At 47.6% G+C, this 26,883-nt stretch overlaps 1 protein-coding gene across 5 annotated transcripts in view; it reads left to right on the top strand.

Annotated features, from left to right (window-relative positions):
- CLSTN1 (calsyntenin 1) overlaps window positions 1-26,883 on the top strand; it is an 88,494-nt gene that overhangs the window by 39,434 nt on the left and 22,177 nt on the right. For 2 of the 5 annotated variants that reach the window (XM_023258085.2, XM_023258083.2), the window contains exons 2-9: window positions 5,765-5,887; window positions 18,234-18,263; window positions 19,456-19,651; window positions 21,055-21,263; window positions 23,118-23,267; window positions 23,439-23,624; window positions 25,913-26,161; window positions 26,528-26,649. In XM_023258085.2, coding sequence (XP_023113853.2) covers window positions 5,765-5,887; window positions 18,234-18,263; window positions 19,456-19,651; window positions 21,055-21,263; window positions 23,118-23,267; window positions 23,439-23,624; window positions 25,913-26,161; window positions 26,528-26,649 — 1,265 coding nt within the window. Of the gene's footprint in view, window positions 1-2,264; window positions 2,290-5,764; window positions 5,888-18,233; window positions 18,264-19,455; window positions 19,652-21,054; window positions 21,264-23,117; window positions 23,268-23,438; window positions 23,625-25,912; window positions 26,162-26,494; window positions 26,650-26,883 lie in introns of those variants that run through there. The other 3 variants (XM_023258086.2, XM_023258084.2, XM_019836106.2) reach the window with 2 other exon arrangements.

Raw genomic sequence — 26,883 nt, 5'->3', positions numbered from 1 at the left:
TGTTCTCCGATGGATCCTAGAGCCGATCTAGCATTTCCAGCCCCTCTTCCAGACATGTGGTGGGGTGGCCACCCTCCACTCTGGAGGGTTTGGGTGGGGCCAGGTGACTAGTTCTGTTTCAGTGAGTTAGGAGCCATGTCTCCCCTCTTCGTGGAAGGTTAGGTCCCACAAGAAGACCCTCCCACGTGCCCACCCTTGCCCTCTGGCACAGGGCATGGCCACATTTGAGATGGTGGCTACTTGGTCACATTGGTCTCTGCTGACTCATAAAGTTCCCAAGACTGAGTGAGTCCCCTTTTATAGTTTTGTTTTTGTTTTTACCACATTGTATAACCCTTTAATTATAGCCACACCATTTTGGAATGTAGATGGTCATTGATATGTTTGTGTTCTCCGAGAGACTGGGACTTGATTCCCCAGAGCCCAGTGCCCAAGCGTGCGTAAGCAGTGTGCTTACATATAGTAGACATTCGGGAATGAGTTCTTGGAACAAACTCAAAGTCAGTGGGCTGTGAAGCTGAAAGGACCTTTGACATTAGGCTGGTTCGAAAGACCAGGGATAGTCTGATTTAAATGAGAATTTATGACTGAGGGCAGGGCTTCGGAGAGTCTGCGAGAACCTGTGCCTTTTTGTATTTTGATTTTGGAACTATATGAATATTTTGCTTATTCTGAATGTCTTTGAGGAAAAGAAGAATCAGCTGGAGATTTTATACTTACATAGTTTAGGCCACTTTTCTGTGCAGACCATCTTTAACAAAGGGCCCGCTAACAGATCACATTCCGCTCCTTCGGGGAGGAAAGGGCTGATTTTTTTCATCCAAGTCTGGTGGTTTGCAGCCTGTAATCCCAGGGACCAGACGCCACCTAGTGGCAGCATTCCTTAATTGCAGATTCTTTTGATGGCCCAAGCTTAAAAATTGAATCTGCAAACAAAACATAACATCGTCTAGGATTTGCTGATGACGTGCTGGCAATCTCTCAGGACATTCAGCTGTTATTTATTATGTCCTTATTGGCCTAGTACGACCAGCCCAGGTTTCTGGAATGAGAAGGGGCACACGTCAAGCGATCTTTTTGAAAGCACTGTAATTCTCTTTATAGATGAAGAAAGCAATCAGAAGGGAGCTGTTTGGTGCTGGGTAGGTGTCAGGGCCACAGCACGCAGGCTTGGGAACCACCTCACCGGGGTGGGTGACTGGTGTGCCCTGGACAAGGAGTCAGCCCTCCTTGGCCCACAGAGCTGGGCTGTCCTAGGGAGGCGTACGTTTTATATTTAAACTTAGCCCTGGAGTTGGCTGTTGTATTGTTTTCATCTTGGTTTTTTAAATCGGTGGCAAGTTCTGGTGATTAAGATCTGCCGCAGCCTCAAAAACCAGCCGTGTCCCCAAATCGTAGGCGTGTCCCCCAGATGTGACTTGTGTATGGAAGGTCGGCTGCCAGCCTTAGTGTGCCAGGACTTCCGTTAAGACTGTGCCACTCAGGGGCGCCTGGGTGGTGCAGTCGGTTAAGCGTCCGACTTCAGCCAGGTCACGATCTCGCGGTCCGTGAGTTCGAGCCCCGCGTCGGGCTCTGGGCTGATGGCTCAGAGCCTGGAGCCTGTTTCCGACTCTGTGTCTCCCTCTCTCTCTGCCCCTCCCCCGTTCATGCTCTGTCTCTCTCTGTCCCAAAAATAAATAAACGTTGAAAAAAAAAATTAAAAAAAAAAAAAAAAGACTGTGCCGCTCAAAATTTAGTGGGCTTTTTAATGATCTAGAATGTGGTAAAGTGAATCAGGTAAAGGCTGTCAACATGGGTGACGTGTTCCTTTATCTGTGATTTTTTGGGGGAAGATTACAGAAATATCACTCACTTGTTTCTATAAATATTTGATAAGGCCAATTGAATGTGATGAAATATTAAAAATACCATTTATTAAATATTTAAAAGTTCAGTCCTTGGAACCGGCCGAATCTCTCCATCCCGCAGCCAGCCGAAAGGAGCGGTTTATAAATTGTGAATTACAAAATGAGGATCCTGGGACCGGAGCTGTACAATTCTTTTTGCCTCGAACCGTCAGCCATTTTCAGCCGCGGGCCTTTCCGCCAGGGCAGAAGTACGTGCGTCGTTCTTCGGACCATCGCCGGTTTTATGCAGTTTGCTCCACCTGGCATTTCCACATTCCTGCTCGACTGAATACGCTCACTCGGCTTAAGTGTCAGCACTTTCATGGACTCACCCGTGGGAATGGTCTGCAGCTGTATTCGCTGTGCTTATAACTTCATTAATACCACCTTAATATGAAAACAGGTGGGAGTCAAATACTGCTGTGAAAGGTCCGTTGTCAATAGTAAGTTGCACTCACATCTTCTGTGTTTTAAAATGAGATCAGTGACAAACCGTGGAGGCTTTGCTCCGCTTCCTTCAAGACCCGCCGTTTCTCGGTACTAGACCTGTGACTCCAGGCACCCGTCCGCCTGTGTCCCAGGACAGGTTAACAAGGTACCTGGGGAGGACGGGAGTCTCAGCCACAGGGAAACACTCAGTCTGACGGCAGAGCAAGGTTATTTCGTGTGCCCAGTGGGACCCTCTCAGACCAGAGGCCGCAGCAAACTGGGGCCCGTGCCAGGCACGCCCCCAGGTACTCGCCACTGTCCTAGAGGGTATTTCTGAAGAAGGGCAGGTGCAGCCTACCCATCTAATTCTCTTCTTTGCCAAATCTCCTGTCCCGGCAGCAGCTTTTGTGAGTGGAGGAGATCCTTTCCGAAGGCCCTTTAAATGTTTGGTCTTCATGATCTGGGTTTGATCTCACGTCACGTCTCCCCGTAACCGAATCCCAGCCTACCTCTCCAGACAGATCCCGCAGTATTTCAGTGTGTTCTGTTCCTCCAGATCCTCTAGCCTCCTGGAATTGGAACACCCACCTGCCAGAAACAAAACACGAAAAGCACCTTCCCGGTGTTTGAACGCCAAGCCATACCTGGTTTTCTGTTCTCAGCACCAAAACTATCTTCTCTAAGAATTTACAAACCAAACACTGGGTTTATTTGTACTGTACGTGAAATTGTTTATATACGCATCCATTTACCAAATAGTTCCCAAGTAAAGGTGCAGTGCTGGGTGCTGGGATTAACAGGGAACAAGGGGTCTCACTCTCCCAGAATCCGTGTTTTTGTTCACATACGTGTTTAGGAGAAGTAACAGCAACACCTCAGTGGCATTTTACCGGGTGCCAGGCTCTGTCCCGAGCGTTTCACACGTGACTGGTTTGATCACACAGCAGCCTATCAGGTGGGTACCAGTGCTGTACCCACTAGTACAGATGAGGAAACTGAGACCCGTGGGGGAAGCCGGGTGACCTGCCCCAGCGTCCCAGGCTGCACCCCCTGCCCTGCCCTCTGTCCAGCAGTGTGGCGATGAGTAGCAGAAGAAAAGGAGGAGAGCAAGTGGGGGCAGAGTGCTGGAGGAGGGAACGTTTAACAGAGACCCGAGGGGATGAGTCCCCTGAGACCCTGCCAGGGGGCTCCAGAGGTCAGAGCGGTGTTTTTTTTTTTTTATTTTTTTTTTTCCTGACGTTTATTTATTTTTGAGACAGAGAGAGACAGAGTATGAACGGGGGAGGGTCAGAGAGAGGGAGACACAGAATCAGAAACAGGCTCCAGGCTCTGAGCTGTCAGCACCGAGCCCGACGCGGGGCTCGAACTCACAGACTGTGAGATCATGACCTGAGCCGAAGTCGGACGCTTAACCGACTGAGCCACCCAGGCGCCCCTGGAGGTCAGAGCGGTTCTAATAACATCATGATGTTACCTCCCTTCCGCCTCCTCCTCTCACACTTGCACGGTGGGTGCTCTCTAGGGGCTGGGTGACATGTGACAGCGTGGCATACTGGCCGGGGTAGAAGTGAGGACCCAGCCGTCTTCTGTGAAGCCAGACGGTAGAAAGATTTGCAAAACTGTAAAATGTTACCACTCTTTTAACTCTGTTTTCAAAAATAGTTATTTTCATAAAAATGTTATTTATGTTAACATATAATAGGTTTGTTTTTAAAAAAGAATCGATAAAATTTTTCTTTTTTTGAGAGCTTATTTTTGAGAAAGTGTGAGTGGGGGAGGGGCAGAGAGAGAGAGAACCCCAAGTAGGCTCTGCACTGTCAGCACAGAGCCTGATACGGGGCTCGAACCAACAAACTCTGGGATCGTGACCTGAGCCGAAGTCGGACCCTTAACTGACTCAGCCACCCAGATGCCCCAGTAATCAAATTTTTCTCGATTTTAATTTCCAGTGCAGTAAATGCCGGTAGGGATCGAGAGGACAGATCCCACGTAAACGAAAGCTGCTTAGGGTCCTCAGTAACATTTGGTGTCAGTGGGCTGTGAGAGCAGAGGTGGAGAACCACGCCGCCGGTTTAGAATGTGGGCACGCGTGAGGGGGAAGTAAAAAGAAATGCCCAGAACGTGCTGGGGGAAACAGGGATTCAGAGAGGGACCAGGCCCTACAGGGAGAAGGTCTCACACGGGCCCCCTGGGAGCCCCGCCCCAGGCAGAACAGATGGATGGGAATTACGCTCCGATTTCGTCCGGGGAGCTGACGGCCAGGATGGCAGTTCTTACCCTTAGAACGAAAGGAGCCGCTCTAGTGCCCGACCAAGGAGCAGAGAGGTCACTTCTCCGGTGATCTGCCCGGCTTTGTGGATTGTGAGGATGTCCCTGGTGCACAGATGAGGAAATTGACAGTAAGAGGTCAGTTTGGTGCTCAAGGTCATGCAGCGAATGATAGAGGGGAGCTGGACTCTGACCCCAAGTCGGCCTGACCTCAAAGTGGCTTACTTGTAGGGGGCGCCTGGGTGGCTCAGTCGGTTAAGCATCCGACTTCAGCTCAGGTCACGATCTCGCGGTCCCTGAGTTTGAACCCCACGTTGGGCTCTGTGCTGACAGCTCAGAGCCTGGAACCTGCTTCCAGTTCTGTGTCTCCCTCTCTCTATGCCCCTCCCCCACTCCCACTCTGTCTCTCTCAAAAATGAAAACATTAAAAAAAAAAGTGACATATTTGTAAACGCTGTTTCCAGTCAAGTTTTTCAGAGGTTTTGCATTTAGTTTTATTTATGCTCTGTAATTTTATTTTCATAAATCTTGTCTTTTATGTTTTTGTTTGTCATGTACATTTTAAATAAATAATCTTATATTATTATTGCTATAAAGAAATGATAGTATATCTTTCTTTGTAACTTTCCTGTGACAGGCTGATAACAGAAGTAGATTGTGTGTAATAGTTATCAGTCTTTTTTCTTTTTATTTCTAGAGCAATTTATTTTGTTTTTAAAGTTTATTTATTTTGACAGAAAGAGAGAGAGACACACACAGAGCACGAGTGGGGGAGGGGCAGAGAGCGAGGGCGACACAGAACCCAAAGCAGGCTCCCGGCTCGGAGCCGTCAGCACAGAGCCCGACGCGGGCCTCGAACCACGAACCGTGAGATCGTGACCATAGCTAAAGTCGGACGCTCAACTGACTGAGCCACCCAGGCGCCCCTAGAGCAATTTATTTCTTACTTCTGGTTGCTCCATAGACTCAGTTTCTACCTCACTGACTCTGGAATTCACAGTTTGACCCCTTCAGCGTCTTGATACGAAACTTTGCAACAACAGATACAAGTGTTGCCTTCCAGGCTAGTGAGAGGTTTGATTATTTTAGTAATAGACGCATGTCTTTAAAAGCAGTTGAGTTTAAAGTAATAATTCTGACCTGGTCTGTTTCCTTTCTTCTTCTTCTCTTTCTAAACCCAGTTAACAAGCACAAGCCGTGGCTCGAGCCCACCTATCATGGCATCGTCACAGAAAACGACAACGCGGTGCTCCTCGACCCTCCGCTGATCGCCCTGGATAAAGACGCACCTCTGCGGTTCGCAGGTACGAACGTGGCTTTTCTCTCCCCGAAAGTCCCGACTGGATGCGAAGCATTTCACACACCCCACTCGGACCGTTTCTGAGCCTCCCTGAAAATGTCTTGATGGCTAAGAGGTGTTTGTGGCTCCTGCGTGCTGCGTTTCCTCCTTTTAATTCTAATAGTTGGCCCAGCTGAAAAAAAAGCCTGTACTTCTTGGAAGGCAAAACGTTCATTGCATCCTCGTATAATTCCTGGGTGTGACCGGAAACGGGAACACCTCGGCCAGTGCACCTCAGACCAGCGTGCGCACAGAGCACCTGAGGATTGTGTTAAAAATGCGGATTCGGGTCCGCCTGAATCTCTGTAACGTTGAGTGTCATCTGTACTTCCTAAAAGCCCCGTAATTCCTGGTGTCACACACACAAAAATGCGGATTTGGCTACAGTGGGTCTGGGGGCGACCTGAGACTCTGCCTTTCTGACCTGGGGCCGCTAGTGCTGCTGGGTCGTGAGCGGCAAGGACCTAGATAAACTACGCCCTGGACTGTCCTTGCATTGCTTGGATTTTGGGTACCGGAAGAGGCTAAGCTGAAAAGTTGGAGCCGTGTTCATAGAAGAATCTTTTTGGCTCAGGTTTTACTTTCAGTAACTTTTTAATTTGAGTCGCCTCGTAAGATTGTAACCTGGGTGTTCATAAGAGATCTCTAGGATTGCTTTGGAGGTTGTCTGCTTTGTGACATTAAATAGCACTTGCCAAGTCAGAATGCTCTTGCTTTTACGCAGTGACCTTAGTAGCTTCCTTAGCTGGTGGGAAAAAGGGTTACTTCACCTTCTGTCTCAGGATCAAAACTGACGTTGTGATGTTAATTTTTAAAGACTAGTGTTTGCCTGATACTTCTCCAGAACACAGTTTCTCACGTGAAAGAGGGTGTTTGTTCTCTTTGCCTACGGACAGATAAGGAAAATTCAATTAACTCGCACACATTCTATCATACGTTAATTTTTCTGTGGTAAATTGAGGGAAATGAATGTGAGGTCATTTCTGAAGAGCTTTTTTTTTTTTTTTTTTTTTTTTTTTTACACGGGCTCCACACCCAACATGGGGCTTGAACTCACGACCCTGGGATCAAGAGTCGGATGCTCTACCGACTGAGCCATCCAGGTGCCCTCTGAAGAGCTATTTTAAAAATGAATTTGTTCTTCATTCTGTTCGAGTGCCGTGTCCCATTTTCAGGGACGTAACCTGAGGCCAGTTAGTTTTACTTGTTTATTGGTTTTTCCAGAGAAACCCAGTGAGACAGACAGGACTCCGAGGAAGCGCTCTGTGCTGTGAGCACACGCAGCGTTTGTCCACGGAGGTGGTTGGTTTTGTTTTCTCCTAGATTTAAGACCATGTTAGCATCGCATATCGCTTTCCCTGGAACTGCCTGGGTTTCGGGGTGTCTGTGTGTATACACGTATACATGGGTGACCCATGTGTGCTACGAAGTTAGTATGCACGGTGCCTCCTTGGGGGTGTGACGTTTAGTGCTGTGTGAATAACCTTATCGGATGCCCTAGCTTACGCTTTTGAGTGGACTTACCCGTTTCTGACATTTCATAAATGTTGAGAGGATTGCAGCCCGGAGTGCTAGATTCACTCCCTGAGGCCTCGCAGTGAAGTACCAGCCGTTCACCCATTGTGTCCAGAGCTCCCTCCTGCCGTGTTACTGATAATAGGGAACGTTTATAAAGCCTTCGCCGGTGGCTCGGTCGGTTAAGTGCCCGACTTCGGCTCAGGTCATGATCTCATAGTTCGTGAGTTCAAGCCCCGCGTCGGGCTCTGTGCTGACAGCTCGGAGCCTGGAGCTGCTTCAGATTCTGTGTCTCCCTCTCTCTCTGCCCCTCCCCAGCTAGTGCTGTGTGTGTGTGTGTGTGTGTGTGTGTGTGTGTGTGTGTGTCTCTCTCTCTCTCTCAAAAATAAACATAAAAAATAAATAAATAAATAAATAAATAAAGCCTTTGCAATGTTCCAGGCACTGTTCTAAGTGCTCTACAAATTTCTGTTTAATCTGCAACAATCTTAGGAGGTAAGAATGCTTCCTGCCATCCCTGTTTTATTTATTGATTTATTCTTAAGTCAATACGTTTTTATATTTAAGGAATTTTACATGTGATTCCTTCCACTGCCGATCAGCTTAGTTCCTCTGAAGTCAGAATCATAATCTTCAAAATAGCCCTTTTAAAAAGAACTTTTGCTAGGTCCACAGTTGTCACCGTCTGCCCACGGTTTGTCCGGTCGGGCTCCTTTGATCTCCACTTGAAGATGGGGATCCTTCAAACATCCCCCCACAAGAGTAGATCCCCAAGAGTAGATGGATCTTGCCTTGTTCTCAGTTTCAGACACCCTCTTAACACGAAGACGTTCAAACCATGTTCACCCCTGGACTCTCACCCCCTAGACTTGTACAGATTTTGGGGATGTTCCAGTACATTTAAGTGCAGACATTGTATTCTCCGGTGAAAAACCTGAAAAAAGAAGGCATCTTTGTTTCATGCCAACATTAAAATTAGAATACTAATTCAGTGTAGCTGAGATTTCCCTTATATCCCCTGCCTGCAGTGATTCTGCAGTCCCGGAGCCACCCTTCGCGTTCGTCGGGCACCCCCACCATCACTGTACCTGTTTTCGGTACCTTGTTCCTTCTCCCCTGTAGCAACTGCACAGTGAGTTCTGGCTTGCAAGAGAGGACTTGCTTTGTGCTCTGGCACAAGTCGTTGTCAACAAACAGAACAAAAGCGAACGCAGGGGCTGACTGCCATCCTCGATTTCAGGAGAGGAAGCTGGGACACAGAGCGGTGACCTTATCTGTCAGCGTGTGTGAGAGGCAGGATTCTGAGCCCGGCAAGTGGCTCTTTGCTGCAAGGAGGCCCTGGGAGGCACCGCAGGATGCTGCAAGGGAAGCAGGAAGTGAAATAGACCTTGAGTACTAACTTTGAAGGAAAAAGTCCTGTTAATAAAATGCCGTTTATTTTTTTCTTTCTCATTTGATTTAATGCTGTTGTATCATTTATCAAAACCTAATGTATTATCCTGAATGAAATAATACTTATAAAGTTTTATGTTTTTACGGAATTCCCAGCTGTTTTTTATTGATGTGCAAAAGTTACATATTGAGATTTTAAAAAACTATAAAGAGAAGCAACGTAGAGTCAAGTCACAGTGCTAATTGGATTGCATTTGCCATAGTTAGGTAAATCAGTTCTTTCCTTCTGGAGATTTTCATGGGGAAGCAGTTATTCTTATATTCTTTTTAAAAAATATAGTCCACATATTAAAAAGCAGCCCTTTTAAAGTATACAGTTCCCAGGGGTTTAGTATATTCACAGGAGTGTGCGACCATCAACCACTATTTAAAATAATTTTTTTAATGTTTATTTATTTTTGAGAAGGAGAGAGAGACAAAGCTCGAGCAGGGGATGGGCAGAGAGAGAGGGAGACACAGAATCTGAAGCAGGCTCCAGGCTCCGAACTGTCAGCACAGAGCCCAACGTGGGGCTTGAACCCACGAACCGTGAGATCATGATCTGAGCCGAAGTTGGATGATTAACTGACTAAGCCACCCAGGCACCCCGACCACTATTTAATTCCAGAACATTTTCCTCACCCCGAAAAGAAACCCTTGCACCTAGTGGCAGCTACTCCCCATCTCCCCATCCCCTTGGCAACCGCTAATCTAGTTTGTGTCTGTGGATTTGCCTATTCTGGATTTTTTTGTGCCTAGTGTCTTTCACTTAGCACGGTAGTCTGAAGCTTCACCCGTGCTTCAGGAATAGCACGCATCCGGCCTTTGTTCCTTTTTATTGCCAAATAATATTCCATCGCGTGGACAGACCACATCACCCACTTATATGTTCATCAGCCGACGCACATTAGGACGGTTCCCACTTTCTAGACATCACGAATCTTGCTGCCCTGAGCATTAGCGCACCAGTTTTTGCGTGGACGTAGGTCTTCCTTGCGCTTGGGTGTGCACCTGGGCGTGGAGTCTGTGCTCCCACTAAAGCGTAGCCCTCGTCCCTCTGCCCCAGGGTGAGCAGCTGTGTGCCTCCTCTGTTGCCCTGGTACCTGTCCAGCTGCAGCACACGACACTGCCCCCATGAGGCCGGAGCCGACAGATGCATCAGGAACAGACCCGGCTGGCCCGGACTGGAGTCCTGCCTTTGCCACTCCTGGCTGGATGGCCTTGGGCAAATTGCTCACCGTCTCTGTGTCTCAGTTTGATCCTTGTAAAACAAGGATAGCAATGTCACGGACCTCACGGGATGCTGGGATTATTAGCTTATTTATTGATGAATGTGAAAAGCTTGAAACAGTGCCTGGTGCACAGTAAGCGCTCCATACATACAGTGTTTGCTGCTATTGTTATTAGTAATAGGATCTTAAAAAAGTACATTTGTGTGTAACATTCTGTGAGAGAGATGTTTGCGTTTTTCTGTGATAGTCTTCATAGTGTTCTATGTTCTCACTAACTTTCTTAGGTAGTCTTTTGGGTAAGGCGGAGGCCAGATCTGGAGGCTTGTTTTGATCTTAGATTGATTTTGGTAATGACATTGAATTTGATTTACCCCCATGAGGGTGCTGGCGGGGGGTGGCGGTGGCATCCAACACTTGCTGAGCTCTTAACAGTGTGGTGGAGCCTGTTTTAAGGGCTTTACGTGGGTTACTCCTTCGGATTCTTCTCAACAGTCTCCTACAGGAGGCACTCTGGCTACTCCCAGCTTCCCTGATGAGGCAGGGGAGGACGGAGCGTGTCCGTCAGCGGCATGGCAGCCTTGTTCTTCATTTAATCCCCACCCCCCGGGCCAGCATGGGGGGTGGGGTGGTTGTGCCCCCACAGAATCCGTAGGAGGCACGAACGGCTTTGCCCACGATGGCACAGCTCGTAAGCGACGGGGCTGCCTTCCAGCCGGACGGTCTGACTCCAGTGTGGATTCACACATTCACCGTGTGCACTTCCCTGACGTTACCTTGAAAACTCTGGAGACGTCCCGGTTCACAGTCGTGTCCCATCACGGGATGTGAGTGTGAGTAACATAACCACCAGAGGTGACTCGTCAAAGCCCCCAAATAAATACATGTGTAACATCGGAAGCTTAGTCTCTAGAGTGCGTTGTAAACTGCCGCCAATCAGGCATTCGTGTTGAACGATGACAGGGTCTGTCTAGCCAGATTGTTTTCATGGGGGAAATCAAGAGGCTAAAGTCTCGGTACTTGGCAGCTATTTTAGGAAATTAACATGAGTCAGGTCCTTACTCACCCCTTTTCCTTAATCTGCTAATATCCTGAGTAGACGTGGGTATGAAAATAGATTGTGTAGTTGATACATTTGTGGTATATATACACACAAATATACATACATTGTACATTTGATATATTTGAGTTAAGAGCCCATACCGTGTAGGCCCTGGTGCTGCTGTTTTGACCGTCCTCTTGCCTCACTGCCTGTATGACGAGCCCAGGCTTCCCTCTCCGCCCCTGCCCCTTGTTTTCAGGCTCTTCCCTGTACAAGCCGGTTCCGTGTCAGCATTTTTTCCTGCCTTCCCAGACGGAGTTCGGGTAACCTATAAGATGAAACAATTATGATACGAAGAGAATCCGAAAGAAGTTTCAGGGCACGAATGGGAACTTTATCTTTGTTGATATTTAATTAGAACCAACACAGATCTGTGATTCTTTTCTCTGTATTCTGTGCAGTTCGTGTGACTCATGTGTCCTGATGAGGCCTGTGGGGTTGACTGTGGCACATGACCACCCACTTTGGCTTTTTTAACATGTGCAACTAGGCAGACGTTTTTGCTGCAGTCAGTTGGATGTATTCAGTTAAGCCAAATGAAATCACCATTTTTGTATATTGAAAGTAGCAAATATTTGAAAAAATGGAGTGCCAGAAATCTCATGTGGTTCAGCCCAAAATAAGGCAGTACTCCATGGAGTTAGCGGTTTTTGTTTAGTGTCTTATTTATTTTTGAAAGAGTGCAAATGGGGGAGGGGCAGAGAGAGGGGGGCAGAGGATCCGAAGCAGGCTCTGTGCTGACAGCAGCTGGCTTGACGTGGGGATTGAACTCACGAACCGTGAGATCATGACCTGAGCCGAAGTTGGACGCTCAACCGACTGAGCCACCCAGGTGCCCCCGTTGAGTTAATGGTTTTAAGTATCTGGACATTAGGACAGAAACTCCATGTTAAGTTATGGACTAGAGTGAATTCATTCTGGATGCCTCCAGGAGAGGTCTGGAATAGTAATCAGTAAATATTAGGTAGCCGTGCCAGATCTCCTAGAGAATATAAAAAAGCATAAAAGTGCGTTCTTGTTCCCAAAGCAGCCGGTAATCTAGATGAGAAAGCAGAACCAGCATTGACAAAGAGTTAAGTGGAGATACCCAGTGAGGGAGGCGACACCCAGTCTGGACTGGCGTCCTAAAAAGGCAACAGGAGGTTGGTTAAAGAGGGTACAGAAGTAAGTGGGCGTTAGGGTGGGTGGAGCTTATGAACACCGGGCAGGTAGGGGGAAAATAGGAGCAAGGCTGGGAAACAGAGGGGCTTCCAAAGGGAGGGATGAATAGTCAGTGGGCGGGGTGAGCGCCCGGCACAGGAGCGGAGGATTGAAGTCCGCTCGGGGCCACGAGATCTCTGCTGCCAGGCTGAGTAGACGGGATGTGCTGCGCATGTGGGTTTACACCGTGTCCGGATCGCCCAGGCCGTGCGTCCAGTGCAGGTGTCCTCGCGGCTGAATCTGTGCCTCCAGGAGAGCCTGAGAAATCTGTAACCAGACAGTGAGGTTCGGAAGCCACGGACAGGCCCGTCTCTCAAGTGTAGACTACGGCCTGCCTGCGTTGGAACCATCAGATGGCACTCGTTAAAAATGCAGATTATTGGGCTCCACCCCAGAGCTGCTACTGAGTCAGAGTTTCTGGGGCTGGAGCTTGACAAACCACATTTTTAACAAGCTCCTCAGGCTGTTCTTGGCACGCTGACGTTTGAGAGCCTTACTGTAGCCAGTGAGGAGCCGCCAGGGCGGTGTCCACGGGTTGTGCAGGGTGACCCTTGGGGGTGTGGTGGTTGTTGCTCAGCGGCACGTTTAAGGCGTCTTGGAAAACTGCTCTGATCTGAGCAACATGTGAGCTTGTGCCAGAAATGAGCCTGGACCAGTAAGCAAAGAAGTCAGAAGTCACTGAAAATCAGGGTCAGCCTGGGAGCATGGGCACCAGGGCCGCATAGAGAGAAGTGGGTTAGGGACAAGAGTGGGATTGGCAGGGACATCGTGGTGGACACTTGCTGCTCAGCACATGTCCATTTTCAACTTCTTAACGGCCCCTGACCTCTTTCCCACCGAGTCCAGGTTGGTGGATCCACAGTGCATGACCCCGACTTTTCCAGCCAAGCGCATACAAGCCCAGGCTGGGCCGACCAGATGCTTCCCTCTTGGAGGAGAACACTGAGCAGAGGGTCCAAGACACTAACGCTGTTTGCTGTCGTATCCCAGCCACCCAGGCTGTTTTGCTCTGGGAGTCCTGTCTCTGTCCCCGCCTTGGCTTCTGGCTGTTTCCACGTCCTTTTCCCTGGCGTGCAGTCAATTCCACGAGCTGCTGATGATGGCTTTTCACCGGAGTCCCCTTTCTCTTGGAACCCTAACTGTCCGAGCCGGCACTAGTGACTTACATAAGGAGTGTATATGAGGGCAGGGTTCCCTGGGATCTGGGAGACCGTAGGATGGGCTAGAGACACCCTTCCAGTGTCGCGTGTAGCGCGGGGCCATACTCCAGTTTGGAAGAAGATGTGGAGAGAAGGCGGGGCTAGCCTGAAACCGAGGTTTCTCAACGGGAAAGGGAGGGCTACCACTGTGAGCCAGGAACCCTGGACGTGACTTTGGACATTGAGAAGTCAAATGTATACTTTCTTGGGCTTATCTGTCATTCTGTTTTTATGGTTTGCTTTAAAAAAAAAAAAGTGCTTCAGTAAACTTCTTTTGACTATTTCGGATGCTCTTGGGGAATGACAGGGAAGAGAGGTCTGTGTATTCAGAGGCCAGCACACCTGAAGACGACATCGGGAATGCTGGTGGGGCCCTGTGTACAAGAAGAGAGAAGGGCTTCTGCGGGCTTACCTGGCAGAGCAGTGGTAGTAGGTGGTCTGAATCGGGTGGGAAGGGGCGGGGCAGGAAGAATAGAGTGGGAGACGTAACTTTGAGAGGTCCTTCCTTGCAAAGGCTGAGGAAGGCTGAGTCCAGGGGAGAAGCCCTGGGAACACAGAGGGGCAGAGTCCCCGGGGTGTGATGCCATGGGACACGTGTAATACACGTAGGTAGCTGTCATGTGTATGTAACTAATAGAGCTGTAGGCACAAGGACGGAGGAAAGAGGGAAGAATGGGTTATGACAACTTGAAACATCAGCTCCCAAAAGAATGGGGACAGAACGTAACAACCTGGTCTCTGGCTGGGGAGAGGAAGATCGTAAACTGAGTGTAGTTGGATACTGTAAAAATACCTCAGGAATTGTTAATTTTCTTGGCTGAGCCACGTTGCTGTAGTTCTGTTAACGAAAGTCCGTCTAATGAACATTGTATGCATTAAAGTCTGGCCTTAAAATATTCCAGCAAAGGGCGCCTGGGTGGCTCAGTCAGTTAAGCATCTGACTTCAGCTCAGGTCATGATCTCACGGTTCACGGGTTCAAACCCTGTGTCGGGCTCTGTGCCAACAGCTCGGAGCCTGGAACCTGCTTCCGATGCTGTGTCTCCCCCTCTCTCTCTGCCCCTCCCCGGCTCGTGCTCTCTCTCGAAAATAAATAAACATGAAAAAAATGTTTTTAAATACTCAAGCTAAGAAACAAGCAGGGAATTGGTGAGAATAAGTGGAGCAGACCTCTGGGCCTTAGTTCCTTAACTGGTACCATCAGCCAAAACCCAGGGAGTGACCCCAGACCCCTCTCTCTGTCCAGCTGGTCTCCAAGCCCTGCCGGTCCTGAAAATCCCCCACGTTTCCTCCTGAGACTGCCTGTGTTTGGCCCTTACCACATCTCGTCTGAAAGACTGCAGTATTTTCCTTTGTTTCCTTGCCCCTCACCTTGCTGCCCTCGGGCCGGTCTCCCTCATTGAAACCGAGGTTGTGCGTGGAAGAAAGAGGTGGGCCCGCCAAGTGGGTATACCGCCAGGTCTGCAGGTGACAGCGTGGCAGGCTTACAACGTGCAGTGTCACACGGTCGAGAAAGCCCATGTCCGCCCGAGTGTGAGGCCCATGCTGCCCTCTGGCCAGATGGTTTTTCAAGTCATTCTAGGCAGAAGGACCCAGCTTGCCAGCAATTTAATAAGCACCCGTGGACTAGAGGCGCCACGTACTTTTGGTATAGCCCGTTATTCAAGTAGCTCCGTTAATACTCCAGACAGGCACGGATTTGTAGAAAGGACAAGTACACACTTTTGTTGTGCTCATTGTAAATAGATCCAGTCTTTCAGAGAGCAGCCCAGACACACGTGAGTTTCGAAACAATGTATATTCTTTTATTGGACATTCCTACCTTTGAGATGCAGTTCTGTAACAAATTGTAATACCCATGCATGTTCACAGCCGAAGCTCGGATTCCCATTCCCCAATCCGGACCTTCTCTTCCATGTTGGCCGAAAGCAATTTACTAATCCTTGGGTTTCTCGCTCATAATCCCACAGTATTGTCCGTCCTTTCAAAACACACCCTGCATCTGACTGTTTCTCACCACCCTGCACACCCCTGGTTCTGGCTTTCAGCTTCTCGTGCCTGTGTTACTCCAGTAACCATTTTTGCCATACAGATACACATATCTTTTTCTTAAAGATTGTATTTTTAACTAATCTCTACACCCAAAATGGGGCTTGACCTTGCAACGCCGAGATCAAAAGCCCATGCTCTACTAACTGAGCCAGCCAGCACAGCCCCTTTGCCTGCTTATATTTGATTTATTTTCACCATGGCAGCCAGTTGGGTTCTTTAAAATATAAACCGTATTGATTTTTTTCTCTGCATAAAACTTTCCAGTCATTCCTTCTCACTTGGAGGACAAACTTCACTTCTTGTAGCAGCCGCCATGGCTTCACATTACTCATCTTCGTCTGGCTTCACCTTCTCTCCCCTTTGCTCAGCCACTGCAGTAGTGCCTAAGCCAGGCCAGGCCCAGGCCTGCCTCAGGGCCTTTGCACTTGCTGTCCCCTTTGTTTGAAATTCTTCCCTAGATAAGCATGTGGCTTGCTTCCTTAGCTCCCTCTGGTTTCTACTCAGACATTATCAGCGAAACCTCCCCCGGACAACTGAAGTATAAAACACTCCAGGGGCTCCTGGGTGGCTCAGTGGGTTAAGCTCAGGTCATGATCTCACAGTTCGTGGGTTTGAGCCCCACGTCAAGCTCTGTGCTGACAGCTCGGAGCCTGGATCCTGCTTCGGATTCTGTGTCTCCCTCTCTATCCCTCCCCAAGTAGTGCTCTGTCTCTCTCTGTCTCTCAGAAATAAATTAATGTAAAAAAAAAATTTTTTTAAGAAAAAAATTAAAACACCCCATCGCCTTCCTACTCTCTGAGTTCTCCTCCCTCCTCCCAGCCTGGTATCTCGAAGGAGAGATTTAGGGAGTGTACATCTTTTGGCAAACAGTTCCACTTCTCATGATAATCTCATGATCAGAAACAGTCCCAAGGACATTGCTTGAATGAGTGTCTTTATACTTTTATTAAGCAGTGCACTATGTAGGTAGCCTTATCCAAGTCAGATACCTCATCCTGGGGTCTTAAATCTGCACTAACCTGTACAGTGGCCTTTGTCGGGAAGGCACCCTCAAGTCAGTCAGTTATGCCAACTCAGATTATGCGGATCTGGACCACCAGTTTCTCTCTCTCTCTCTCTCTCAATGTTTGTTTGTTTATTTTGAGAGAGCACATGCATACAAGTGAGAGCGAGTGGAAGAGGGGCAGAGAGAGAGAGAATCCCAAGCAGTCTCTTTGCTGTTAGCATGGAGCCCGACGCGGGACTCAAACCCACAAACTATGAGGCCATGACGTGAGCTGAACGAAATCAGGAGTCGGATGCCTAACCGACTGAGCCACCCACGTGCCCCGAGAAACTGATTTTTTTAATATTATTCAATTTTAATATGAATTTAAATTTAATTTTAACCCACGTGCCTAGTGGCTCCTGTTTTGGGCAGCACAAGACCCACGGCGACAGCAGGAAGCGTGGTTAGAAATCTCTACCACAGAAAGTTCAGTAGCAGGAAACTGGAATCACGGTATAGTCACAGGATGGAAAATAATTACAGTAAGAGCAAACATTTATTTGTTGGGTGCTGTCTTTAAGCCAGGCGGTGTCTCAAGCACTTGACCTGCCAGAACTCCTTGGATTCTTGCTGAACATAGTAGCGGAAAGAAATACGCTATAGCCTTCCGCCGACAGGGGTGAATGAATCCTAGATGCACAAGGCTGAGGGGAAAAGCAAGTCACAAAAGTTGCCTACCACGTGATAGCATTTTTCAAACCTTAAAAACAAGCAAAATGAAACACTGTTCGTGGGTATACAGATACATGGTAAAGCCATTAAAAGGCAAGAGAATTCAGGCTACGATGCTTTTTGTGGAGAGAAGATGCCCCAGTGAGCCGGCTCTGTCCCCTCCTGACCTCCTGGCCTCTGCACGTTGTCACACAACTCGTCTGCAGCCGCCCTGGGGTGAGCAGGCACCACTTGTGCGGACTTGTTAGGACAGCGTTTTCACTAGAAGCCGTGATCATTGTGGCGTCACCAAAGCTAGCAATGAATCTGGTTTCAGGTCGCGGTGAAGCACGTGTTCGGTTGCAAGAGGGGGTGGCTTACGTTAGTTGCCTTGGTCGGGTTCCTTAAGCCCTTGTTATTTAGCCAAACCCTTTGCTCCAAATGTTTGTTTTTGGTTTCCTCTTGTCTCATGCTGAGTTGAGTGTTACCAGAATCGAGCCGCAAGAACTTAGTTTGAAAATGAAAAATCCGAAAATTGTAAAATAACAAATATGTTTACTTATGAACCGTTACCGTGAAAGTGTTGGTTAGAAGAAAAGTCCAAACGACACCTGAGGGCGTTACGAATCAATCTTTATAGCAGATTTCACCTATAGGTCGGGGTAATTTCAAAATTACATAGTGGTTTGTGGTAAGTTGCGTTCAGAGACATTCTGCTGCCGAGGGTCCGGTTTTGCTGTTGGGAGTCTACGAGTGGCCCGGAGCTGATGGTTGAATTTATGTCAAGCTTTTCTGTGTAATATGTGCATCTTTGACTTTTTTCCTTATTGTTCCGTCTTTATTCTTTCCTGCATTACTGACATGGGTTTATCTTTTCTCCCTTTAGAGAGTTTTGAGGTGACAGTCACCAAAGAAGGTGATAAAGGGTTCTTTCTATCCCTCCTATGAATATTAACCCACTAACTTTGTTTATAAAATTGGGAATCAGCCCTTAAACAGAAGAAACTGTCATGCTATTTTACCCTGATTTATTCTCCTACTTTGTTTCTATTTTTAAATATATTGATGGAAATTGTATGTAACCAAACCCTTGGTTAGAAATATCTAGAAATCAGACATCCATTTGAACTGTACGGATAATACTGTACATTTGTTTCTTAATTGAACTTAAGAGATTCACTTTGTGACCATTTTCTAGGAGTTGTAATTTTGGAAGAGTGCAGCCTTATTTTTACATGAAATACATTTTTTTTTTGAACATCTACGCATACATCAAAAGACTTAATGTTCTCCCACCGACAAGAATGGAAACCTAGATTTCACCCCTCATTAAGCTTGTGAGCCAACTTCCAGGTGCTGATGTCCTGATGTCCCCAGGCAGGCTTGTTTCGCAGGTCTGATAGGCTAGCTTTGGAAACCAAGGCAAGTCTAGCAAATCCCTCCCTGTGATGGAACCGATCTTCCTAGTAAACCATAGCTGTTGAAATGGATGCCTGAAAAGTTGGTATTTCTACCTTTCTCATTTAGTAGTTTGTTTTGATTCCCTAATTTTAGCCAGGCTCATTGCACAGGAAGACTTGTTTCTTTTGACTTTTTTTTTTTTTTTTGGACAGAATTTCTGTAATTACGGTGCTGAACCTTTTATGTTACCCTCCTTCCTCTCTCGACACTTAACTGCATTTTAGCCTTCTCTCTGGTCCAAATCAAAATCGCTGCCCGGCTGTCCCCAGTAGCTGGGGACAGTTTCTCTGCGTTACCAGGCCATGGCTGTTTGCTAATGAGACCACTTTTACCCTGGAGCCGTCCTAATAAGTACTCCTGTGAAATGCCTGTCTATGTTTTCTCTTTTTCTCTTTTGTATTCCTGCATGAATGGATGCAAAGTTAAGCAAGTTGCTTGGAAAGCGAGAACATGCTTCTTTTTACTAAAGCCCCAGAACTTATCCCTGTCCAAGCACAGTGCCCTTGCTTTGTCCACAGACCCTCTAAACCCCTGGCTGCCGAACTGTTGTCATTTCTTTTCTGGGGGGGGGAGGTATGGGAAGGGGGAGGGGAGCACGCAGACTCCGGGTGGCAGAAACTCTAACCTGCGCTGCTTTGACTCCCTAGGTGAGATTTGTGGATTTAAAATTCATGGGCAGAATGTCCCCTTTGATGCAGTGGTAGTGGATAAGTCCACTGGCGAGGGAATAATTCGCTCAAAAGAGAAACTGGACTGTGAACTACAGAAAGACTACACATTCACCATCCAGGCCTATGACTGCGGCCAGGGGCCGGATGGCGCCAACGCGAAAAAGTCTCATAAGTAAGTAAGCTGATCAGAGAGAGCGCGTGCGAAGAAAGCAGTACTGACCCTTGCTTTCTTTCTGTGTCCCCGAGACGTTCTGTGTTCTTAGAGATGAGGCAGAAGGTATTTCTGGCTCTCCACCGAAATTGTAAGCTCCTTGAGGATAGGAATCCTGTCTGTTTATTACCCTGCAGCATTAGTTGTCGAATAAGCAAATGAATGGGCAGTTTTATCCCACCCAGCGCTCTAATGACAGAAACTAGAGCTCTACACTGAAAATTGGGAAAGCCCATCTTTTCCTCCAGGAGGATATTTTGTTGTTAGGTTTCTTCTTCCTGCAAATTCAAAAGGCAGGGCATTCGTTCACGCTGGTGGGAGCGGGCTGACTTTGGCGCCCCATCCTGGACGTGTTCATATCCATATCCTTTGAGAACTGCTCGTGGAACAGACAGGACTCTGAACTAGACCTGGATTTAGAATTCCAGTCTTTTCTCCGCCACTTTCTGTCCCTTCGGCATGGGGCAAGTTTCGTCTTGTTGAGTCTCGGTTTCTACTTGGCTCCTGGGCTAGGGAGAGGGGGGCACGCTGCCACGAGACCCATCGTGAGGGTCAGGAGGATGTGCGGCGTTGGGTGTGGAGGGTCTCGGTGCACACTGGGGGTGCTGAGTGCCAGAGAACTGCTCCTCATCCTTTTCACACTGTGCGATATTACTGTTGTCCTTGAAAAAGCCTTCTGTGGGTCAGAGATCCTGTCTGAGTCAGAAACACGCCCGGATCAATAGCCCTGAGACTGACCCTTTCCTCTCTTTGTAGCCAAGTCTGTGGTGCCTCAGTTTTCTCATGCCCAAGATGGAGAGGTGGAAGGGCAGCACGGGGTCAGCCAGGGAGGGAGCACTGAGGTCGCTTGGAGGACCTTCGTTTGTTGGATCAGTTAGTGGGTCATGGGCAACAGTGGGCTGCGAGCTGTCTCCATTCCCTAGAAGCGGGACGGGATTGGTTTCCATGCTCCTGATCAGACTCCCCATCCACGTTTCCCATCTTCTATGTCTTACTCCTTCTTCCTTTGGGTCTAATTTTGTCTGATCTAGTTTATCTCCCTTCTGCATGCCCTGTCCCGTATTGTCAAGAAAACCCCAAGTCTCCAAGTCTCTTATTTTACTGCCTTTTTTTTTTTTTTTTTTTTTTTTTACCAGCCGTCTTACTCCTAGGACCTGGAAGAATCAACTTAAATTCCTATTTTAACTTTCTGAAGTCCTCTCCATGCTAAAATAACAACAGTGACTAGTGTAATTTTTTTCTCCATCATACAAACTTCATGAAATAAGATACTAGCAAAAGGAAACATAAAAATGGGGCAGAACTGGTGTACTTTGGGTTAAAAAAACAAACCGAACACACAGCTTTTTTTCTTCTTCTTCCAGAGCAACTGTCCATATTCAGGTGAACGATGTGAACGAATATGCACCTGTGTTCAAGGAGAAGTCCTACAAAGCGACCGTCATCGAGGGGAAGCAGTATGACAGCATCCTGAGGGTGGAGGCCGTGGACGCTGACTGCTCCCCCCAGTTCAGCCAGATATGCAGCTATGAAGTCGTCACTCCAGACGTGCCGTTTGCTATCGACAAAGATGGTGAGTCAGAGGAACAGGCCTTCCTCACCAAGGTGACGGTCCATTGGCAGTTCTGCACGTCGGCGAAACTCAGATTGGAGACCGGCTTCATCCATCCCTTTAGGATGCTGTAACAAAGTACCATGAGCTGGGGGCTCAAACAGTAAACAGTTCGCACTGTTCCGGAGGCTGGGAGACCGGGATCAAGGTGCTGGCAGATTCAGTGTCTGATGAGGACCCGAGTCCCGGTTCCCAGGTGGCCATCTTCTCTCTGCGTCCTCACATAGCGGGGAGAGAGCCCTCTGGGATCCCGGTATGGGGGCCCCACACTCACGACTTCATCTAACCCTCAGTTCCTCCCCTAGGCACCACCTCCTAATATCACATTGGGGGTTAGGACTTCAGCATTCAGATTTGGAGGGGACAAGTATTCATTTCATAGCAGAGACCTAATGGTGTATGAGTTTCAGATAAATATTTTTTCACTCTGTCCCCTGAAAGCCTTTTTGTTGGCACCTGAAGTCATGGGTTCTTTTTTTGGGCGCCCTATTTTTGCTTCTTCCGCCAAGGTCTAATAAAAAACCCCCCACCTAACATGTTTTTAATCTGTACCTTCTCACTTCTCTATCAAAGTGCATCTGAAAAGACTGACCTTTAGTTGGTCTGTCTTCTGCTCTCCATTAGATTTGGATCTTCTGTCTCATCTTGAAGACGAAGGTTTCTGCCTTACTGCCAGGTGCTCCAGTCCTTTGTAATTGAGCAGAATGAACTCATGCTGGAGCTCAGTTTTTTTTTTTATTAGGTTATGGCCTCTTGATGGTGATGCAGTGTCTCTGTTGTTAATGCACAGTCCAGAATCTTTGATGAAATTACGGACATTGCAAACACTTTGCAGACGTCTGTACCCATATTCAGAAGCAGGCTTCTGTTCTAGTAGGTGGGGGTAGGGAATCTCTCTCTCTTCCTGTCTCTGTGACACACACACACACACACACACACACACACACACACACACACAGAGTAAATCTTTGAGCAAGAAATATTTAATGCAGCTTCATCTAGTATTTAGTATTTGAAGTACTGGAATTACTTTTCTTTATTCTCTCATATGTTAACTACTTAATCTTAAAGCACATACAAAACCAAAGAAGAAAAACTATAAGAATAAATGGAGGTTGAATTGTGTAGATTCATTCCTTCTGTTTCAACAGCCCTTAAAGATGGATTTAGTGTGCGTTCAAGCGCAGGAAAGCAAGACCGAGCATTAATTATCTCGAGCATCAGTTTGATTTCCGTGTCCGTGTTTATAACACTTAGAACGCATGTACTTTGTTTTTTGTGTTTTTATTTAAAAAAAATATTTTTTTTTTAATTTTTTTTTTCAACGTTTATTTATTTTTGGGACAGAGAGAGACAAAGCATGAACGGGGGAGGGGCAGAGAGAGAGGGAGACACAGAATCAGAAACAGGCTCCAGGCTCTGAGCCATCAGCCCAGAGCTTGACGCGGGGCTCGAACTCACGGACCGCGAGATCGTGACCTGGCTGAAGTCGGACGCTTAACCGACTGCGCCACCCAGGCGCCCCCAAAAAAATATTTTAATGTTTATTTATTTTTGAGAGAGAGAGAAGAGAGACAGACTGTGGCTGGGGAAGAGGCAGAGAGAGAGGGAGACACAGAATCGCAAGCAGGCTCCAGGCTCTGAGCTTTCAGCACAGAGCCCGATGCGGGGCTCGAACTCATGAACCATGAGATCATGACCTGAGCCAAAGTCAGATGCTTAACTGACTGAGCCACCCAGGTGCCCCAGAGCAGGTGTGCTTTGTGTTTCAGGACAACTTTGCCTTCTCACTGTTGTTTGTTTCCCCTCTGGAAGGTTACATAAAAAACACAGAGAAGCTAAACTATGGGAAAGAACACCAGTACAAGCTGACCATCACCGCCTACGATTGCGGGAAGAGAAGGGCAGCGGAAGACGTCTTGGTGAAGGTCAGCGTCAAGCCCACCTGCACCCCCGGGTGGCAAGGTGAGCTTCATTCTCCTTTCTGCTCTCACACCTGTTCTGACACGTCACATACCAGAGGGCCCTAAAGTGTGAGTCTTCCTCCTTCCTTCCCTCCTTCCCTCCTTCCCTCCTTCCCTCCCTCCTTCCCTCCTTCCCTCCTTCCCTCCTTCCCGGATTTGTGGACCCACACAGGATGGAACAAGAGGATCGAGTATGAGCCTGGCACGGGCTCTTTGGCCCTCTTCCCAAATGTCCACCTGGAGACGTGCGACGAACCCGTGGCCTCAGTGCAGGCGACGGTAGAGCTGGAGACCGGCCACATCGGGAAAGGCTGTGACCGTGACACCTACTCTGAGCAGTCTCTTCACCGGCTGTGTGGTAAGGGGGCCTGGTGGTCTTCGGTGAGGGCGAGAGACACCCTTTCAGATGGAAGAGAGTGTGTGTGTTGGCGGGGGGCGGGGGGGGGGTTGTTTATAACCCTAAACCGGAACAGACTCTGACTTTCTGACACGGCTGTTACTGCCTTGGCTAATTGTCATGCTGGATGGGCTTCAGGAGGTACATAAACCCCTTACAGCCTGTTCAGAGCGTTACATGCGTGTGCATTTTAGGAGCCGGTGATGCGAGGAAAGTGTTTCTCTAACATACGTTGAGGATAATCACAAGAGAGGGATTATGTAAGTAGAGTGAGTTTGAAATGAGTGAAATGCTCAGTGAATGTCCTTGCACCTAAGGACTGAAGGAAAAAATACAGATAAAGCAATAGCTTTTGGCAAACGCGAAGTAGAAAGCCGAAACTACGGACACTCACGTCTAATTCTGAGTCTCAGCAGATTGTTTACCACAAACATTAGGTGAAATCCAGAGACCCCATGGTTACGAATCCCATCAAAGCCTTGCCCTCCGTCTTCACCAATAGTTGTGGGTGTTTTTCCGGTTTATCTGAATGAGGTAGAGGTGAGGTATGGATGCCTGTCGTGGAAAATGCCGAGGAAGAGTGTGCCGCTTGGCCAGCAACGAAACCCCCGTAACTGAAATGAGCTGGCCGTGCTCAGAGGGTATTTTGTGCCTCAGGAGCTACTTGGCGTCAGCTCTGCAGGCGGCGTTTTCCCGTCTTTCCACCGGCCTGAGACAGCCTGTAGGATTGAGCACCTAGATTTCTTACATAACTGGAATATGCAAAACGAAAGAGTTTATCCTCTGCTGGCTTACCCTGATGGTTAATATTCTCCGTGTTGCCTGACTCTGGGTCCAAATAGTCACGTACTGAAATCTACACGGAAGGTGAGAGGTCTGGGACATGTTTTAAACTATGTACATTTAAGTGTAACGTTTAAGATTTATTTTCTCTCTCCAGTGCCATGATTTTTTATGGCATTAAGTGAACATTTTCTCAGCAGAACAGTTTACAGTTAGGAAGGAAGAATGGAAAGAATTTCCCCCATGAGTGCTTCCTGCACATTCTACATTTCTGTATGTTTCCTTCATTCAGTGTGCCCATCAGGCCCACCAAGGAGGTGGTGTTGACCTCATTTTTACTGAGGAATTCAGTTGGGAGAGGAGGGGGAGAAGTTCTGACTTTTAGGAAGAAAGGGGCAGGCACTGGCATTTGACCGAGGTCGTATGTGAGGTCATGCTGCTCCTAGGAACAGAGGACCAGGTGACGGGGAGAGCTCCCAAAGTCTTCTTCCGTGGGCACATTTAAAAGAAAAATGAACTTGGCAGTGTGTAACGACAGCTGGAGATTTTTTTCATGTTCCTTGGTTCACTGATTCCATTTCTAGGAATTGATGCTAAGGGAATAATCGTGGATCACACGGAGGTCCTCGTGAAGGCAGGGTTTGTCATAGAAAAGAGTGGGGACAGTCTCAGTGTTTGCCAAGGAGATCAGTTAAATAAGTCACAGTATATCGGTGCAGTGAAATGCTCAGACATTTAAAACTATGCTATAGAAAAATATTAATGGGAATGTGTGTACCTTTATACATCGTAGGGCTCTATTTTTTATAATGTGTATATTCGTAGAGAAAAGACTGGAAGTGTTTGCACCCAGATGTTAATAGTGGATATATTTGGGGGGTGCCTGGATGCCTCAGTTGGTTGAGCATCCTACTCTTGATGTCTGTTCAGGTCTCGATCTCAGGGTTGTGAGTTCAAGCTCCATGTTGGGCTCCACGCTGGGTAGAAAGCCAACTTAAAAAAAATTTTTTTTTAAATAGTGGATATATTTGGGTGGGATTACAAGTAATGCTTTCTTTTATCCTTTCTTTAAAGTTTGTTGTTTTTTTTTTTTCGAGGCAGAGAGAACAAGAGGGGGAAGGGCAAAGAGAGGGAGAGAGAGAATTCCAAGCAGGCTCCATGCTCTCAGTGCAGAGCCCAGTGCAGGGCTCGATCTCATGAACCATGGGATCATGACCTGAACTCAAATCAAGAGCTGGATGCTCAACCGAGCCACGCAGGCACCCCCTTTTTTCCTTTAAGCAAAAATATCCACAGTTATTATTTATGATTAAAAAAAAATAAAAACCCTTATTTTTAAGGAACATAAGCAGAAGCTAGCAAATTGTGTAACTGGAAGATAGGATGTTGCCCTTAGTGTGGCCTCGAGACTTCTACCTTCCGAGTCCTTCACGTTGTGCGTATTAAGTGTTACCGTGTCGGCTTAGGCGCTGCGTCTGGCACCACCGAGCTGCTCCCGTCCCCAAGTGGGTCCTTGAACTGGACCGTCGGCCTCCCCACTGACAACGGCCACGACAGTGACCAGGTCTTCGAGTTCAACGGCACCCAAGCAGTGAGGATCCCAGATGGTGTCGTTTCTGTCAACCCGAAAGAGCCTTTTACGATTTCTGTGTGGATGAGGCATGGGCCTTTTGGCAGGAAGAAGGAGACCATTCTCTGTAGTTCAGACAAAACAGGTACGTTAATCTTGCAGTCAGGGCGTCGTACTTGAGTGGCCGCTGCGGTGGTCGCTGGAAGCAAGACCCCCTATTCTTCCCCGAAAGGCTCCTGGTGACACACATTTTTCTGTGTTCTGTGCGAGGGCTCTCCGTCCTCAAGATACTGTACTGCCGTTTGGTGGTTAGTTTTACTCGGTGAGTTGGGCCCCACTTCTCAGTAAAACCCAAGTGTATCTGTTTCCAAACCCTGCCTTGGCCCGACTGGAGAGTTCATTTATGCGGATAAATGATAGAACCGTGTCTTCAAAATCCATTAAGGAAATAGCTTTTATTTCTCCTTTGGGTATTAAGTTGGCAGCTTACCAGGAGGATTTCTCTCGGCAGACATGAACCGGCACCATTATTCACTCTACGTCCACGGCTGCCGCCTCACTTTCCTCCTCCGCCAGGATCCTTCAGAAGAGAAGAAATACAAACCTGCCGAATTCCACTGGAAATTGAATCAGGTGAGTGCCTGGAAAACTCACGGGTTTATGACCTTTCAGAGAGTATAACTAGGTATTGCAGCTTCATACGGGGCCAGCTATTTATAGGCAGTGTATATTTATATTTATGAATAAATATAAAAATATAAAAAAATGTTTGCAATGTATGTAGACACTTTGGGCACAGTTCTGTTACAGTAACTATAGTCTTTTTTCTTATTTTTATTTTTTTATTTTTTAAACATTTATTTTTGA

The sequence above is a fragment of the Felis catus genome, chromosome C1, assembly GCF_018350175.1.
Source record: "Felis catus isolate Fca126 chromosome C1, F.catus_Fca126_mat1.0, whole genome shotgun sequence".
Taxonomy (NCBI): Eukaryota; Metazoa; Chordata; class Mammalia; order Carnivora; family Felidae; genus Felis; species Felis catus.
This window is presented reverse-complemented; position numbering and strand designations above follow the sequence as displayed.